The sequence below is a fragment of the Rhea pennata genome, chromosome 18 (genome assembly GCF_028389875.1).
Source record: "Rhea pennata isolate bPtePen1 chromosome 18, bPtePen1.pri, whole genome shotgun sequence".
NCBI classification, from domain to species: Eukaryota; Metazoa; Chordata; class Aves; order Rheiformes; family Rheidae; genus Rhea; species Rhea pennata.
In genome coordinates this window covers 15,030,875-15,047,431 of record NC_084680.1, presented here as the reverse complement: position 1 = coordinate 15,047,431, position 16,557 = coordinate 15,030,875, and the positions used below count along the sequence as shown (strand labels likewise).

At 37.5% G+C, this 16,557-nt stretch overlaps 2 protein-coding genes across 3 annotated transcripts; both read right to left on the bottom strand.

The window, feature by feature from the left end:
• Positions 1–3,183: 3,183 nt before the first annotated feature.
• On the bottom strand, positions 3,184–9,465 carry LOC134148666 (uncharacterized). 2 transcript variants are annotated; one of them, XM_062591042.1, is made up of 2 exons: positions 7,404–9,465; positions 3,184–5,907 (listed from the first exon to the last, which is right to left on the bottom strand). In XM_062591042.1, exon 2 carries the CDS (start codon positions 5,067–5,069, stop codon positions 3,714–3,716), a length of 1,356 nt encoding a protein of 451 aa, XP_062447026.1. In that variant the 5' UTR covers positions 5,070–5,907; positions 7,404–9,465; the 3' UTR covers positions 3,184–3,713. The 2 variants fall into 2 exon arrangements, with proteins under 2 accessions (XP_062447026.1, XP_062447027.1); XM_062591043.1 differs by having other exon boundaries at positions 3,184–5,069; positions 7,404–9,365.
• A 690-nt stretch (positions 9,466–10,155) lies between these two features.
• Positions 10,156–16,557, bottom strand: LOC134148667 (uncharacterized). Its single transcript, XM_062591044.1, has 2 exons — positions 16,434–16,557; positions 10,156–12,879 (listed from the first exon to the last, which is right to left on the bottom strand). The coding sequence occupies exon 2, from the start codon at positions 12,818–12,820 to the stop codon at positions 11,501–11,503; it is 1,320 nt and encodes a 439-aa protein (XP_062447028.1). The 5' UTR covers positions 12,821–12,879; positions 16,434–16,557; the 3' UTR covers positions 10,156–11,500.

Below are 16,557 nucleotides of genomic sequence, written 5' to 3'. Positions count from 1 at the left end.
CAGTCAGGGGTTTTACCAGTTAGAAGCCAGGTTCACAGCTTTTGTTTCAAACCATGCTGACTGGGGCACAGCTGATGATCTCTTAGAATTTTTACTATTTTACTTATAAGCGAAGATAATGTACATGAAACAGCTTTCAATAATTTGTCTTGAAATCTAGCTCTCATCACTCTTAATATGGGCATAAATATTGTGTGTAACGTGTGAAGTAATTCAGATTACTTTAAAGAAGCCATGTTAAGGTGGGACATCTATAAAGCATTATAGATGTTTTGAAGCTTTGAAAGTTTAGTTGAGTCCTTCATAGCAGGAATTTAGACAGGAACATGCCAAAAATGTTAAAACCAAAAGTGATTAAATATGGATTAGAAACATGAACTGCAAGATAAGTGAAAAATTGGCTGTACTGCCAGGCTCAAGTTGGTGATCCGTGGTAGCAAATCCACCTGGAAACCACTTACAGGTAGTGTTTCTCAACAGCTGGTACTGCAGCCAATATTTTTTAACCTCTTTATTAGTGAGCTGGATGATGCAATAGAACATACCCTTAGCAAGTTGCTGGACAATATGAAGTTGGCTGGGAGACGGGCACCACAGGAAGGGAAAGCCAATATACTAAAGATTAGGGATGCTATTCTGAGGGACCTTGACAGACTGGAGAAATGGGCTGGCAGAAACCTCATGAAGTTTAACAAGAGCAAATGCAAAGTTCTGCACTTGAGGCACAACCATGCCACCAACAGGACAGATTGGAGCAGGTTTACAGGAAAGGATCTAGGCATTCTGGTGCACAACAAATTTAACAGGACTCAATACTTTAACTTGTGACAGAAAAGGATGTCTGTGTACTGAGCAGTACTAGCAAGTGCATAGCCAATAGGTTAAGAGAAGGGATTCTTCCTCTCTGTTCAGCACTTGAGATCACATCTGCAGTTATGTCCAGTGTTAAGCTCCCCAATACAAAACAGATATTACCACACTGGGACAAGTCCAGTGGAAGGCCTCAGAGATGGATAGGGGAATGGAGTACACAATGTCTAAAGAGAAGGTGCAAGGGCTGGATTTGTCCAGCCTTCAGAAGAGAATGGAGGGGAGTGGGAGACATCTTACTGCAGTCTCCAAATACATAATAGAATGACATTGAGATGAGTCTGACTTCGTCTTCTCTGAGTCTTGCAGCAGAAGGACAAGGGCCAATGGTCACAAATTGTAACAAGATAAATTCCAGTGAGCTCTAGTGAAAAGAAATTTTCTGCTACAAGGTAGTTTAATAACACTGGAACAGGTAGCCCTGATGGGTTATGTGTCCAGCTTATCTGGACAAAGACCTGAGACCATCCTACCTTATGCTGTTTGGAGCAGAGAGCTGCACTCCAGACCTCCAGATGCCCCTTCTAAACTGGATGAGCCTCTAATTCTAAAGAGACCCACCATCAAGTAAATTTGCTACCATTACAGCAGGTACCTTTGACATTACTAGAGCTTCCTGATCTATAGCATCTTTGCAGATGCTGCCACTGAGAAGCAGCTACTACAGGTTGTTAAAGCTGTGAAGTACTAGTGGGAAAGGGATTCTGTTACAAGTATTTTCCAATTTTCAGAAAAAGTTGAACAAATTAATATTCCTAAATTTGCCTTTTCTCTATTGTGGTAGAGCATGAAACCAGAAAAGCAAGATGGGATGCCTCCAATACTCTACCCTATTTTTCTACCCTTTAACTTTCATAAAATAAAATTTTAGCATAAGTCTAATAGCAGCTGATAATTATTGCAGCCATGATTACAAAGTTACTTGCAGACTCTTTCCTGAAGACTACCAAATAGAAGTTCCATGCAGACATTTGATGACCAATGATACTATCTACTAATGAGAAAGCTTCGTAAGCACATAAGTATGTGCTACCACAGAACAGATGAGGCAATGAAAATGTGATAGACTAGAAGTTAAATAAAAGAAAGCTCACTCTTAATCTTCTTTCTCCCTCCCATCTTTCTCCCTTTCCTCTTCCCTCCCTGACCTCCCGCCCCCAAGGTTTGCATGTGAGGCTTAGCAAACATGAAACATAACTAAAAGCGAGAAATTGCAGTGAGTGTATTTTTTGCTTGTTTTTCTTTCCATCTGATCCTTAGATTAGAAATGAATAATTACATTGTGCTTGTTTACATAGGGGTTGGGAAAGAAAGAGCTGTAACTTTACACCCACTTAACGAAGCAACACAATATAGCTTATCATCTATATACAGAATTAAAATTTACCTGGTGTCTGGTTCTGGTGAATGAAGAAAGAGGTTGTTATGAGTCTTCAAGGTCTGGGGAAAAAAAAAATACACCCCCCCCAACCTATTGTCTCATAAATAGCCATCATTTCTTGCTATCTTCCCATGTGGAAATTGTCTTCTTTCAGGTCACATCATCCGTCTGTATGCCTTGCCATTATTTTAGAGAATGCCAGCACAAAGCAGCATTTTCCTCTTAAACATCTTTCCTCAAAAACATCTGTGGGTTGCAAAAATGGTACCATCCTTCAGCTTACAGACCTGTAGAGTTGTTTGAGTTAGCAAAACTCTAAAAGCTAGTGTTGCAGTAAGGCACCACTTCAAATAAGCCCTATTACCAAGAATATATATTTTTTTTTAATGAAATAGGTATAGTTACTCAGTCATTTTCACAATGCATTAGTTTATCTTTTACACAGCTTTTTGATACATAATAATTTTGTACCCAATGCATAACATAAAAACTACAAGAATTCAGGAATGCTATTTTAAGTACTAATGACGGTAGTTCTAATTTCAGTCTATATTTGAAGGCTGAAAAACCGCTTACAGCTTTTTGTATGATGAGTCATTGGGAGTCATTCTGATAATTGTTTATTGAAAACAAACTCATACTTGTCTGAAAAGGCTACATCAATCATTAGTATCATTAAATAATGCAGCTTGGCTAAAAATTCCTGGTTCCCTTAAAAATAAGTACCTCTGATATGTGATAGACCTAGTGCTGCAATTAGTGTGTTTTCCTATTCTCCTGCTATCATTCTAATGGGTTCTAATGTAAATGCCAATGCTGGACTTCATCTGGAAGATGCTGTTCTAAGCCATGCTAAACACATCTGTATTTTTCAGCAGCCACTAAATGCAGCTGATTTTTTTTTTCCCCACCCAGTACTTTAGAGATATAGATAAGCAACAAACAAATACATTTATTTGTTCTTTGGGCAGTTTACAGGGTTGTTGTACTAGGCACAACATGTATAAACGTAGGAAAGCAAGAAGAAAGCAGGAAAATCTTATTCCACCATGATCAGTTCCTATGCCTTAAATAATGCCCTTTCATACTTACAGGCAGTTAAAAGAAAAATTATCATTCTGTCCCAGCTCTCAGCTGCAGAAGAACCTTTATCTGAGGAACTCAGTTCTGCATTAGGGCTTGACTGCTCTGGATTATTAAGAGATACTGTATCTCAGGCCACAGACAAAATGCATTTACCCTTATACAGTGCATAAAAGAAATGTTTCCCCCAAGCTTTACAAGGATCTTCATCTGGAAATACTTCCAGTGTGAGATTTATGCAATAAGATGATTTTTTTTGTTGTTTGTTTTCATTTTCAAAATGAAAAATCCTCTGACTCCTCCCAACCCCATCCTGTCCCCATGGGCGTCGGGCAGCTCTCCACTCTCCATCCTTACAACCAAGGTTTCACTTTTGAGCTTACAGTACCGTTTGATACAGCACTTTGTTAACATTCATGATTAATGATGAGTTATATCTCCACAGTGTTGTATCCCTGATGAGGGACTCTCGGGGAAGGTTTCCTTGGAGGGGCACTCGACAGTGATAAATAAGGGCAACATCCACGGGAACATTCACGCTATTCCCATAAGCACGTAGGACAGAGTGGACTGAAGTCTGAATCACCTTTCTTGGGTCAATGATCATTTTTTTTGGATTGATTACCTCTTTTCTGTCCGGCTCTCTGTGAACATGTTGCAATATGTTAATACCTGGCACAGTATTCCAGGACGAAATGTTGAACGTGTGGGTGGATATGGTTTCAGGGAAGATATGATTCTCAAACAGGAAAATTCCGGTCCCTGGGTTTTGTTCTTGAAGGCTGCTCATCATTGTTTTCCAGTCTGGGTGCTTAAGGGGAAGAATTATTTCATCAGCATCGTTAAGAACCACAAACCTGCTCCTCTGCATGTTACGATACACACAGTCATTCAGAGCTGTGATTTGTCCATAGTAGCCAATGTGTGTTCCATCTTGAGTGAAATGCCATTTAGAAGAGACCTTGAGGTGTGAGTTTATTGGCCAGGGAATTATCTCTACAGTGCCTTCTTCCGTATAAAACTTCAAGACTTTCTCCATCAGCTGGCTGCAGCTGTTTTTATAGATCACCACTTTCTGTACCCCAAGAATCTTATACATCTCCATACTCTGTATAAACTGCAAGACGTTGTTGTAATTTCCAAACATGGCAGAGATGCATACAGTGAAGTCAATAGAAAATGTCTCGGCCTTGCGATTTTTAATTTCGAACTTTGGCAGCTGGTCAATATTTCCATGTGGGGACCAATGGATCGACACATGTGTTGGATCACAGTTTTGGGGTTCCAAACAAACTATGTCTGCTGCACCATAAGGGAATCCAAATCTATCTGAATGAACATCAATGTTTGATTTTGATATGTATATCTTTCCACGAGGCTGACAGCAGAACCAGCAGTAAAGGTCTTTAACATCTTTATGGTGAACAATCCCAATCACACGGGTGACTTTGCTTTCTCTATCATCGAAGTATGGGGCAATAATAAAAGTTTTGTTACCCCTTAATGCTGTTATTGTGTTATTGGCAACTTCCCTTCTACACTTGCTACCTTCCTGAATTATTTTTGGCAGGAGAGAAAGTCTCTGTAACCTAAAATAAGAAAGTGTGATTGTTGAAGTTAGAGTAATAATGCACACAGCAGCAGCAAAATAGGATTTTTTCCCACCACAGAGCTTTCTGAATTTATCTAAATGTGGATGCAAGATTCCTTGTCCTTGTAGTTTATGCTGTTGCATCTGCAAGAAAGAAAATGAATAGCATTAGATAATGTTGTCCTATGTTCATTGCTCATAAATTTCATAGGCAAGATGGGGGACAAGTCTCTATCACTGTGCACTGACCTATCAGTGACTTGGTCAACATGCTTTTACACAAAATCAGTGATAAGAATATGCCTTTACTGATCAGTACTGTCTGTGACTCTCTGACTTTCCCTCTACATCAGAGGTATGGAACAGTTCCTTTATATGGAGTTTTCTTTAGGTACTGTGAGAGAATATGTTCGAGTATCATATAGCTAGCATATGACTGTGGATTCATAGGAATCCATTATTCATTATTTTCTGTAATTCAGATTTTAGAACATCCAATTAAGTAATTATACAGTAATTTTAAAGCAAAATGGAAACTGGAAACATTTTTTTTTCTCTGCACAATGTATAAGTAAAACACACCCACAAAACTCAACTGGACTTACCACAGGAAAGTTACAGGCAAAAACATAATTGAAATGAATACAGGATTAAGTAAGTTCATAGAAAACATGGCAATTAAGGATTGTTGCACATCATGGTCCAAATACTATAATGTAAATTCCCTAACCTGCAGTCCACCATAGGTGAGACAGTACACACAGGGAAAGGTCATGATACAATTCAGCAGAAGACAAGTGAATTGATGGAAGTACTATAAAATTCCACTTACGAGTGCTACCGTACTTAACATTGCATAAGGCAGGGTTTGTAGGGAAGGCAGCCTCATAGTGTTCTCAGTAGATATCCAGGTCTGCCAACATTGCTTGATGCCTGCAGACCCTGGCATGGCTCTGAAGGGTGAAGTCTTCCTCTCCTGCTGCTGCAGGTGCAGACAGTCACCACTGAGTACCTGCAGGGCCAAAGTCCTCAGCAGCAATCACATGCTGGCAAGTGTTGAGGTTTGAAAGAGCACTCATGGCACTCTCAATAGTGATTTGAGTGGAGCTCAGATTAGAATTTTCTTTACAAATTCATCTTTGGGGATCTAGACATAATGACTAGTAAGGGGACAGCAAGCCTGTTCAAAGGCCTGCTTGCACCACACAGATTTGCAGAAGATAAGTGCCCCAGATTAATCAAATTACCGCTATTTAAATCAGAAAAACTAGACTGGATAGAAGGAAGTGTCCCAGACTTCCAGGAAGAAGAATGGGGTAATATATTTCCACATGGAATAGACTGATTCTATTGCAAAGATGAAGATTGGTATTAATCATCTATTGTAAAATCAGAATTAGACCTAATATTCCCTTCTTTTCTTTTTTATATTTCATACGTTGTATAAAGATATTTTGAGGGCTTCTACTTCAATAGAATAGTATAATTTTAAATTTATAGGAGCAAAGTAAGAAAGAGACAAATCCATAAAGTATATAAACACCTAAATCTGTAGTTTTGAACCAGAGATCATACTCAGCATCTTCACAGCTTTGGAAGTGCCTAAGTTCATTGACAATTTCACTGTTTGGTTTGAAAAGTTCCTTAGGGGGCCTGTTTCTCTGCTTTAACATATTTTCCAAAATTAGTACTCTAACTTCTGTATGTCAGTTGAGTTTAGGCAGAAGATAATTGCCTCAGACTTCAGAAGAATATGTATTATCTTCCCCAACTATTATTTCCTCAAAAGGAAAAGTAAGAAGTTGCAAGGTCACAACATAACTGTTAAAACACCCCATTTCCCAAGACTGATACAGTTTATAGCAGGTTTTGACAGCTCCCAGAACTGGCTCTGCAGTGGAGAACTGTCGTAGGGCACCACAAATCTTATCACACCACACAAGGGACAAAGCGGAGCAGCAGCAGAGGTGCACATTGTGACTCTGAAATGGAGACTCTCCCCCAGAAACACTTACAATTTAGAGCCGAACCAAAAAACAAATGTATGGTTAAAAGCCTGATACTGTCATACAACTTTCTGCTAGAGAATTGTAACTAAGAACAACTCAAAATTTGTAAGTTTTTTTTTTTATTCAAACATTTTAAAGTTGGGCAAAAAGCTTACCTAGAGCATTTACTATTCTTAGTCTCAGGTTTTTATATATCTTAGCATTCTTATAACATAGAGTAGGTCCCATTTAACATTTATCCTTGATCTTATGTATTTATTTATGACTTAAAATATTGTTCAGTCCTATAGAATAAATAATCTTTACTAAACAAATATCACAATATATCAACATTAAAAATACAAGTAATTAATTACCTGTTCTTTTGTTCTTTCTTCTGCTTTTTTGGGGGGGGGGTGCTATATATAATGAACAACAAAGTATCTTTTCAACTGCATTTTGAACAGGGAGCATTTGAAAACCAACATACCTTTCAAAGCAGACAGTGGAGTGAAGTTTTGTTCAGTTCCCCTACTGGTTCTCCAGACAGTTATTTCATAGTATGGTGTACCTACCAATTGCTCAGTTCCATCCAGAAAGAAAAAAGCTTAAAAATTTTTAAGATAAATTGCAAGAATTGTTCAATACAGAATGAGACTAGGGAAAAAACATGTAGATACAATAGCTAAGACACTTGCCAACACATTTTATTTCAAACACTTGGTGTGCCTTAATGTCAGTAAAAGCATCCACGCCTACCAGAAAAACAAGTTTTTCTTCTTTTGAGCAAGTCATACAGCTCAAACACTACCTACCTCTGAACAACTTAATTTAAATTATAAACCTTCACGAGGACTTGCTCAAGCAAATCAAACCTAGGCTCTTAGGTGGTTTATTTAAGGCTACATGGTTAAGTTTCCTTGTGGAAATTACTCTAACATGGTGCAATATTTGGAGTTCCTACACACATTTAAAGAGAACTAGAAAAGCTTTCTGTATAAAGATGATAATTTCTGTTTGATGGACACTCATTCCTAAGGAATATGTTATAGGTCTAACTAAATGGGTGAATACGGGTCCTGATGAGGAAGTATGAGAGAGAGCGGAAACAATAGCAGATTACAGAAGCAGAGAAAAAAGAACATGCTATAGAAGTCAAGACATACCAAAACAGACCCTTAGGAAAAAAAATAAAGCCCTAATTATTCTGAGGAAAACTGAACATAATAAAAACTATGCAGATCTGCTATGTGCTTTAATACTAAATTAACCTAGCACTTTCAATAATTAGCTTGCACCAGTTTATTCCTCTTCAGTATTCCTCCTAATTTAAAATTGGTTTTTTTCCTCCCTCTCTACTGCATTTATGTACAAGAGTCATACCCATATGACATGTAGTCATATCTCTTCTAGTCTCCTTTTTTGCTAGTTTTTCATTAAACAAGACAGGCCGTTCTAATTTCTACTCAAAAGAAATACTCTTCCTTGGTTAGGTGCTTCTCCACATTTGGCCCAGTTTCAATTAGTCTTAGCACAGAAGACCAGAAATGTATGGTCATCTTCTATTTGTAAATGACAATGACAAATGACTGGATCATTGTAGGAAATATTCTTTCTTACTGTATACTAGAATTACATTTTTTTTGCAGATGCATCATATTGCACAGGTAGATCTCAGCCTGTCTGTCATCAGCCTGGTATTGCAACACTAACCTTGTCTCTCACTCGAGAGTGCAGTTACCCAATGTGTTTATTCCTTCAGCAAGGTCGTAATAAAGAGTACTTGTCCCAGCTGATTGAACTAATCACATTTCTCCTTATTTCTTTAGTTGTCTTCCTTCTAAACTACTCTAAAGCCTTGCATCCAATTAAGACCACACTTGCAGATACCTAAATGACCTCCCCCACTCCTCACCTTTCTTAAACAAAAGGACAGTTCCTGCTTTCTTTTGTCACATTGTAACACCATGATTGTGACACATTTATTAAGCGTCTGTTCTTGGTTCTTCAATAGCTTGCCTGTCTTCCTAGAATTTTGAAATGGAAATTATTTAGTAGCACCTTCCAACTGGAGTGTTGCTTTTTTTTTAACCTTTGCTATACTTATGCCTGTTTTCAGACATTCCCATTATCTTTAATTTCCTCAGTTAACATTATCCTTATTAAAACTCGAATCAAAGCACTACTTTTAGTTCAAGTGGTATCCTCAGGTCATTACTCATCTTCCCCACACATTCTATGCAATGTGGCCTACCTTTTGAATTTTTCTTGGTACCAGTAGAGCTGAAGAGCTTTCCTGATAGTCAATATTCTTTGCAAAGACTATAACTGAGCTTAATTTTTGGTAATTCTCACTTTATCCCTACACCTCCTGACTTGGGGTGGGGATGGCAGGGGAGTAAACATATTTCAAAGATGATTACAAAATTTCATAATATGCAGCACTAAATTCAGTAGTACATGAATGATGAAAGCCTTATCCTTGAACTAGCTATGGTCAAACATGAAGTCAAAAAAGTCAAGAGTAAGAAATAGCATTACTATTTTTTTTAATGTAAAATGTATTCTATATCCTCTGTTTATTGCTTTGCCAAAAGTAACAAAGTAAAGCATTGATGCTTAAATATAAATAAAAGTTCCAAAGAATAATAATAATTTACCATCTTAATATAGACTACCTCTTGACATTTTTTTTCCCCAGAAAGGCTGTTTGCAGTTCCAGCGGTTTTTCCACTGTTATATGAGCCATTTTCTGAAGTTTATTGGTTGAAGGGCTAAACTGAAGGCAGTATTATTCCACTGCTGGTGAAATATTGCTCTAACATAGATTACTTTGCCCATTTCTATTCTCAATCTGAAGAAGATGATACAGTATAGCATAATTTTGTAATACTTGGTTGTGTATTAGGCCTGGCACAAAAGCAAACCATATAATTTTCTGTACATGTATAAGTTTTTCTTTTATAATCTACTGCACTTCAAATTGTAAACAAAATGGTAAACAATTGTAATAATCAGCTTTTGTGTTCTTTGAAGAGAAATAGTTCAAGTAAAGTAAAAGTTCACAACAACAGTTAAAAGGTCTTTTTTTCTCAGCTTTTTTTTCTTTTACACTGAAACCACTCTTTCAGGAGCTATGCATTCTTTACATCTAAAATTGCCCTCCCAGACTTTGAGTGTGTGACGATGGCGATGCCAGGAAAAAAAAAAAAAAAAAAAAAAAGAAAGAAAGAAAAAGAATGTTGTACAATTAATAAATATCTTTAATTTTCCAGTAAGGGGTTAGCACTAGTACCCCAAAATTACAGCTGACTGCCAACAGATTATGCTACTTGCCAGGTGTGAACAAGGTCCTGAGCCTGGCCAGCCTCTCCCACAAGGGCAAGGGAAGCCAGTAACAGGATCCGAGGCAGGAGCTGCATGCAGAAGCTCTTCATGTTCCCAGCAATTTCATGAGGCAAAGAGCTGGCGGCAGACCTGGGAGTGCCAGCCACCTCAGGTGCTTCAAAACCGGCAGCTGCAGCGGCTCCTGCTCTGGCACCTTGGCGCTGCGGTGCTCACCCAGTCCCCAGCCGCTCCAACACCCGGCACTGCAGCACACAGAGACTACACGTGCCTGGCTGCCCTGGGGGACCCTGCACTCAACCCTCATGTTTGTCTGTTCATCTCATTAACCTCCTATAAAAGACAGAAGCACAAACGAGCCATTATATTTGCAAATTGCAAACCAATGAAAAATAGTAAATGAAACTAATAATTACATGATCATAAAACCCAGTCATTCACACTAACATTTTTATCTAATAATTTTACAGCCCAGGGTTTGGACTTAGAGACAGCAACTGCTACTGTGGGCATTCAGGTGATAATGTCCAAATTGAAACTCCAAGTTCTATGAACATTCTTGATGAGATATTTTCTAATGGTGATTGCCATAAATTTTATGCTTTGCCTTGTGTGAACAATAGATGATCCTAAATCTGCAGTGTATCATTGGGGAGAACATAATGTTAAATGCTTATTGCAATGCCTCTCTTTGTTTCAGTGCTGCACTTAAAATCTTAGTTTACCCAGTACTTAAATTTTGTAACTAAAGACAGACGTATATTATGTCTCCAAAGTGATGAATCCCTGAGTTCAAAAAAAAAAAAAAAAAAAAAAAATTAGATATCCTGCAATGACATGTAACAGTGTCATCAGGTTTTTCCCAAAGTTTCCCTGACAACTCTACAAGTCAGAGAATTGAGGACAATTCTCAATTCTCAATTGAGAATTGAGCTTTTCTAGGGTCAAATACAAGTTCTTTAGTTTTGAAATTATCTGCACTGGGTGCCTTATTTCAGGTCACAGACAAAATGCATTTACCCTTATACAGTGCATAAAAGAAATGTTTCCCCCAAGCTTTACAAGGATCTTCATCTGAAAATACTTCCAGTGTGAGATTTATGCAATAAGATGATTTTTTTTTTGTTTGTTTTCATTTTCAAAATGAAAAATCCTCTGACTCCTCCCAACCCCATCCTGTCCCCATGGGCGTCGGGCAGCTCTCCACTCTCCATCCTTACAACCAAGGTTTCACTTTTGAGCTTACAGTACCGTTTGATACAGCACTTTGTTAACATTCATGATTAATGATGAGTTATATCTCCACAGTGTTGTATCCCTGATGAGGGACTCTCGGGGAAGGTTTCCTTGGAGGGGCACTCGACAGTGATAAATAAGGGCAACATCCACGGGAACATTCACGCTATTCCCATAAGCACGTAGGACAGAGTGGACTGAAGTCTGAATCACCTTTCTTGGGTCGATGATCATTTTTTTTGGATTGAAAACCTCTTTTCTGTCCGGCTCTCTGTGAACATGTTGCAATATGTTAATACCTGGCACAGTATTCCAGGACGAAATGTTGAACGTGTGGGTGGATATGGTTTCAGGGAAGATATGATTCTCAAACAGGAAAATTCCGGTCCCTGGGTTTTGTTCTTGAAGGCTGCTCATCATTGTTTTCCAGTCTGGGTGCTTAAGGGGAAGAATTATTTCATCAGCATCGTTAAGAACCACAAACCTGCTCCTCCGCATGTTACGATACACACAGTCATTCAGAGCTGTGATTTGTCCATAATAGCCAATATCTTTGGCATCCATGGAAAAGTGCCATTTAGAAGAGACCTTGAGGTGTGAGTTTATTGGCCAGGGAATTATCTCTACAGTGCCTTCTTCCGTATAAAACTTCAAGACTTTCTCCATCAGCTGGCTGCAGCTGTTTTTATAGATCACCACTTTCTGTACCCCAAGAATCTTATACATCTCCATACTCTGTATAAACTGCAAGACATTGTTGTAATTTCCAAACATGGCAGAGATGCATACAGTGAAGTCAATAGAAAATGTCTCGGCCTTGTGATTTTTAATTTCGAACTTTGGCAGCTGGTCAATATTTCCATGTGGGGACCAATGGATCGACACATGTGTTGGATCACAGTTTTGGGGTTCCAAACAAACTATGTCTGCTGCACCATAAGGGAATCCAAATCTATCTGAATGAACATCAATTTCAGCATTAGTTACCTGTATTTCACCATGAGGCTGACAGCAGAACCAGCAGTAAAGTTCTTTAACATCTTTATGGTGAACAATCCCAATCACACGGATGACTTTGCTATCTCTATCATCGAAGTATGGGGCAATGATAAAAGTTTTGTTGTTTTTTAGGGGTGTTATGGCATTTTGAGCAAGTTTTCCTCTGCAAAGGTGACCTGCTGGACTGGCAGTTGTTGCCTGGAGGAAGATTTTTCTAGTTATATTATTCTGTAGATGAGTACCTTTCCTGGAGCAGATTAAAATGCTTGCAAATATAAGGATACACGCAACAACAGTAGAGATGTGTCTTTTTCCACAGTGTACCATTGCTGAACAACACAACCTGAAACTTAACACACTGCTGTACAGTCTTCCATTCACTTTTTCTAAAACAAAGAACAAAAAAAAATCACTTTGAATCATTGCCAAAGAAAGAAAGACTTTGCATTGAACTGTACTCAAACTCATTTAGAAAAAAGGGGTTTGGAAAGAATGACCTTTTGACTTGCTTAAATGGCTATTACTTTACATGTAAATTGATTTTCCTACTAAAGATCACAATTTTAAATTGGCAGTTGATTTCAGTAAGACTTATGTGAACATTGTGACCATTCAACTTACCTACATACACAGCTGAGCCTTTTCACCTTGCCATGGAAAGTTCAAGTCCTCTGAATAAGGTGGTACCAAAGCTGATCGCAAAGTGGAAACTTTCAATAACAATATATCTTGGTGTTTACACATGTTAAAGCCATCAAGCAGATGGAAGGCAAATTAAAACAAAACCGGACTCTGCTATTGGTGGCCATAATGGCATGATAAAATGTGATACGCCACAACAACACTTCCCAACAATTAACCATTAAAATCTGTATCATCTGTAGATTTTCTGTCCTCTTTTGTATGCATTCAATCCCAGTGGAATAATGACAGCTTTCTAATTACTCACAAGATTGCATTAGTTACAGCTCTTCACTGACTTTAGAGTTCTAGGTTTGAAGAACATAATGAAAACACTGCAGTTTGGTGTAATTAGCAAATCCAAGGTGTTGCTCAGCTGTTCTTTTTCATTTTTGTGGCCTATAAAATAAGTTAGTTTAGAGGATGCACAATAACCCATTCTCTAAGCTAAAGTCTTGTGTATTGTTCTCTGAGAATTGTGATGTAAGCTGTACATCTTGCCCTTTCCAGTAAGGGTAATTATTAATTTTAAGATTACATTGTGTGTGCTGAATATTTTTTCTAAACTGCTAAGAAAGTCACAGTTACTTGGGTCTGCAGAAAGTATCCACCTAATTTAAATACTTTTAATGTTGCCTGCTGAATTAACTGCTAAAATTAAAATATGCATTTTTACCATTATCTCAGCAGTAGATAAACAGGACCTTATCAGTCATACTTGCATAAAGAAGATGAAGAAAATATATAGAAGTTGTGAAAAGTGGTACTGCAGCATCAGTTGTTAAACTCCACTAAAAGTCCTTTATTGTTATTCCTATTTTTGGATTGTAACCCATTTACAATTACTAACATGTTTTTCAACAGAAAACTAAGAGAAAATATGTTTTAGAGTGAGGTTTTTCTCATAGGAATATTAATTGGGAAGTAGGATTGAAAAATGATTATGGAAAGCTTCTTTGAAAAAAAAAATACACAGAAGAGAACCTGACAACAACGTGGAAAAACATCAATCATCTCAATTCCCTGTCCTGGCTTTATATCTACAATTGCTTTTATTTTCTTTTTTTAAAGTATGTATGTATGTGTATATATGTGTGTGTGTGTGTGTGTGTGTGTGTGTGTGTGTGTGTGTATTTTATATATATATATATATATATATATATATGTAAAATTTTTTTTGAGGTAGAGATTTGGCAGTCAGTGTTCTCTTGGAAGAAATCAAGAAGATTCTTGATTTTAGAGGTCAGGAGCAGAATTAACAGAGGTCAGGAGCTTCCAATAAGTTGTAAAAGCAGAATAGTTTATGGGCCCCATTCTTTTCTTCGCAACTAAAAGAACAACAAAGTGATTGAGGAAGGTATAGAACATTAGAGACTTCCAATAAAAACTTTTTTTACTGTTCTAGAAGGATGACTTACTGCGTAAGAGACTGGAGAAATATAGGTAACAAAAAAAAAGCATTGTTAAAATTTCTCATTGTTAGTGTCTGTCATGCTCATTTAGAGAGATATAAGGTGCTTTTTTGATATAGGTACTTAGCAAAAAATTATACATTTCTGCTGAAAATTCTTTTCAACTGCCAGTCTTACACTCCAGACTGCTCTATGCCTTTAAATCATGTAAATTGAGAAATTTACATGAAAATTGCATTTTTAATATTAAGAAAATATTAACATACTGTTGTTAGTCTCTTTCTGCAACAGAAACCTAACAGCAAAATGCACTCATGGCAAGTACTCTCATTTACCCCATCTCCCCATTGGAACATTGCTATTTTCTAGCAATTGTTAAAAAAAGGGCGGGGGGGGGGGGGGGGAGAGAGAGAGAGAATGCACACATGCGTAATTCCTATGCACAGAAGGTGCCATCTTAATGCATAAGTTGCACAAAGTAGGAAGTCCACTTACACCTTTACCTGCATTTCACATCTTTTTTAATCAGATGAAAACCAATTGCTTGGTATAGTTTCTCTTCAGAAATTTTGTATGACTACATTACTTGATTCAGGCAATGCAAATTTATTCCAATAGTCTATTTTTTAGGCCAACAGGCCTGCTATAACAGAAATAGTTGTTCAGCCACTTCAACTTGATCTAGGACAAAATAAACCAGCATTCCTGTTCTAAACCTGCGGTCTCCTAGGGCATGAACAGTGATTTGACAGTAATTTTACAGAAAGGGACAAGAAAGAAATGAGTCACTTCTGTTATTTAAAGAAGTCTATAAAAACTAGAGAGATGCTTAGAGATACACATCATCTGTTTAAATAATCTGTTGTTTTGCCCTCACAGAATTGCTTAAAGAATTTCTGGAAACCTCCAGTGGTTGCTAACTCTGGTCACATTTCTGTCTTTTATCTTGAGCTGCTCTCAGGGAGATTAGTTAATATATAATTTTTTTCAAGAAATGGATGGCATCAATTCCTAAATATGAAATATAATTTTTGAGTGCAAGCCTGTGCCATCTCTTTGAGAATCTGCAGGTTGCAGGCATTCACTGGTGTCCAATTGACTGGGTGACTAAAAGATTCTTTTTTCTAGCTGGAGCAGGATTATTATTAAAAAATGTTTAATATTTTATTAAAATATTATTATTATTATTATTATTAAAAAAGAAAAGCTGTATCTTGGCTGTTGCCCGAGCAGTCATTTCTGGACCAGAATAGCCACTCTGAATAGAATTCTGAAAAAGGATTCGGCATACATACTCATTAAGAAATACTTACAGCTGTGCTTTGTACTGTCCTTTCTTCAAATGAATGCAAGTTGGTGAAACCTTACTACATAAAAGGTGACATTCGACTATTGGGCTAACGACCAGACTTTCATCATGACCAAAGTCACTACAGACTCTTTTAGCTATTGAAAACATATTTTGCGTGATCAGAAGCTGAAAAATATCCCTCCTGTTCAAAAGAGGAGCCTTTAAAATACATTAGCGACTCTCTCTGTTTAGATTAATGCCACTAGCAATACAAAGAAAAACCCGGAAGACAACGTTTTACTGTAACATATGTTATATGAACAAAGTTGAGTAAGATCTTGCTTTTAAGAGCTGTGTTATGGAGCTTTATAAAGCATGATCACCCATTTTGCCTTGTTCAGTTAGCCAAAACCTCAGCATCTTGTGGTTGTTATATAAGGAGAAAATAATTGTTAATGGAATCCATGTTTGTTGTCTAAATACTTCACAAGAACACAAGAAACCATGCATTCCTAGGCACAGTAGGAATCAAACAAGACATAGTGTATTTACTCACAGTTCAGAGTCTCTTTGTCTAGCACTTCACGCTTTCCACTGCTTCAACCTGAGTTCTGTCCCTTGCTCCTTTGAAAGGGAAGACCTTGCAGCCTTGCTTGCCTCCTCAACATCTGCTTCCTCTG